This window comes from Protomyctophum parallelum (assembly GCF_964188405.1).
Source record: "Protomyctophum parallelum genome assembly, chromosome: 8".
NCBI classification, from domain to species: domain Eukaryota; kingdom Metazoa; phylum Chordata; class Actinopteri; order Myctophiformes; family Myctophidae; genus Protomyctophum; species Protomyctophum parallelum.
Window position 1 is genome coordinate 22,757,533 of NC_139703.1, and position 2,500 is coordinate 22,760,032.

At 43.0% G+C, this 2,500-nt stretch overlaps 1 protein-coding gene across 1 annotated transcript in view; it reads left to right on the top strand.

Moving 5' to 3' along the window:
- Window positions 1–2,500, top strand: part of ppfia4 (PTPRF interacting protein alpha 4) — a gene marked incomplete at both ends in the record, with an annotated part of 396,281 nt that overhangs the window by 355,498 nt on the left and 38,283 nt on the right. Inside the window, one exon of the mRNA XM_083771752.1 lies at window positions 1,631–1,702. Within this exon, the coding sequence (XP_083627878.1) occupies window positions 1,631–1,702 (72 nt within the window). The remainder of the gene's footprint in view (window positions 1–1,630; window positions 1,703–2,500) is intronic.

The window sequence follows — 2,500 nt, forward strand, 5'->3', positions numbered from 1 at the left end:
TATACATCCTGACAGTTTTCTGAAAAAGCTACGTTTCCATGTCAGTCGTTCTTCCAATAGCTAAAGCATAACATAATGCACCAAACACCAAAAGGGGTTCCCGCGCAGAATGGGTTAATTGTGAAATTAATTTGATTAAATGCATACATACGTTAAATCAAAATGTTGCATATATCCGTCTTCTGTCATTTATCTTTACATTCCCACAACAATATACAGAAAAACATGGCATATTTTGGACATAGTTCAAACGGTGATTAATCACGAGTAATACTTTTCTTTAAGCTGTGATGAATCCGATAATCATTTGACAGCCCTATAGTCATTTTGTAAATCAGCCCCCCTATACTCGGTCACACAACAGTGGCACACGAGAGCGTCAGAATTAAGTAGCCGATCTACAAGCTGCTTGAAGATCTGCTACTTTTTTTTAACCCAAGGCTATTTTGGACATAATGAGCTTGTAGATCTGCTATTTTCGCTATTGTTTGGGACTAAACATTTTGAGAAAGAGAAAGTGGCCAAGGCCTGTGGTCTGTCACTATACTCACTATTGAACCAACTGAAGGCCTGAGGTCTGTCACTATTGAACCAACTGAAGGCCTGAGGTCTGTCACTATTGAACCAACTGAAGGCCTGAGGTCTGTCACTATTGAACCAACTGAAGGCCTGAGGTCTGTCACTATTGAACCAATTCTGAAGGCCTGAGGTCTGTCACTATTGAACCAACTGAAGGCCTGAGGTCTGTCACTATTGAACCAACTGAAGGCCTGAGGTCTGTCACTATTGAACCAATTCTGAAGGCCTGAGGTCTGTCACTATTGAACCAATTCTGAAGGCCTGAGGTCTGTCACTATTGAACCAATTCTGAAGGCCTGAGGTCTGTCACTATTGAACCAACTGAAGGCCTGTGGTCTGTCACTATTGAACCAACTGAAGGCCTGTGGTCTGTCACTATTGAACCAACTGAAGGCCTGAGGTCTGTCACTATTGAACCAACTGAAGGCCTGAGGTCTGTCACTATTGAACCAACTGAAGGCCTGAGGTCTGTCACTATTGAACCAACTGAAGGCCTGAGGTCTGTCACTATACTCACTATTGAACCAACTGAAGGCCTGAGGTCTGTCACTATACTCACTATTGAACCAACTGAAGGCCTGAGGTCTGTCACTTTTGAACCAACTGAAGGCCTGAGGTCTGTCACTATTGAACCAAATGGAAAGTATCAACAAATATCACTTATTGTGACTGATAAATTCGATCACAGGCTCATATTTTTCTCCATTTCCCTGATTAGATTTTTTGGGGTGGACGTTTCATTTTTACCCCGAAAGCGACGATGTTATTACATCACTGCTTGTGGCTGATGATGTCATCATCATGGCTTTTCATATCAATCACAGACATGGCACAACATGTGTGAGAGGTGTGTGAGGTGTGTGTGTGTGCTTGCGTGCGCGTCTGCGCGAGCACGTGTGCTTGTGTGTGTGTGTGTGTGTGTGTGTGTGTGTGTGTGTGTGTGAGAGAACGAGTGAGTGATTAATTGAGGGTGTTTTTCTCTAGTGTGTGTGTGTGCGTGCGTGCGTGCGTGCATGCGTGCGCGTTTAACACGTGTAAATCTACGCCGCAGTTGAACATGGCCAGACAGAGGAAAGATGGAGACTCGGGGGACAGAACGGACGGATCCAAACCCAACTGGAAGGTCTGTCTGTCTGTCTGTCTGTCTGTCTGTCTGTCTGTCTGTCTGTCTGTCTGTCTGTGTCTGTGTCTGTGTCTGTGTCTGTGTCTGTCTGTTTGTCTGTCTGTCGTGCCTCCCGTGTAGATATCAGCAGATTAGAGGAGAAGTTCAGTGCTTTTCATCTCTTTTCATATCAAGGTCCATTATTTATTCAGCGTTTGAGCCACAGACCACCGTCTGATGACATTAATACTCTCTCAGACCCAAGACTTGTTGAATAAATATTTTGTCCACAATTCCATTGATGTGGTACTATTATAGGAGAGATAATTAAGCAAACGTTGATCAAAATAGCAATTCTTCCACATTCTCTATTTTTTGTATAGACTTCTTGTATGAATTAATCTATGATTAATGCGGTCAAAGGCTCTGGCTGTATCAATTAAACACATGGACATAGTGGAACTGTGCCTGTTAGTTATCCAGCATATCCTTTAGTGCAAATATGCAAAGGTCAGTGCCAAGTTTCAGATCAGATCAGATCAGAATACTGCTAAACGTAGCCTAATCCTTTTTTGTTCAAGTTTATTGTGAACGCAATGAGCACTAACTATAGAAGCTGGCCTAAACTGTCTGTCTGTGTGTCTGTGTGTGTGTCACGCTGTAACACCACCGGCATGCCACCAATAAAACCTTAAAAAAGTACGTACATTTATTCTAATTGTTGTTATTGCAATTTACGAGCTGCGTTCGCTTCCCGCGTCCGCGCGTCTCACCTGTACTATATAATATATTATCCCATTCTGAGCGGGAACCCATTTT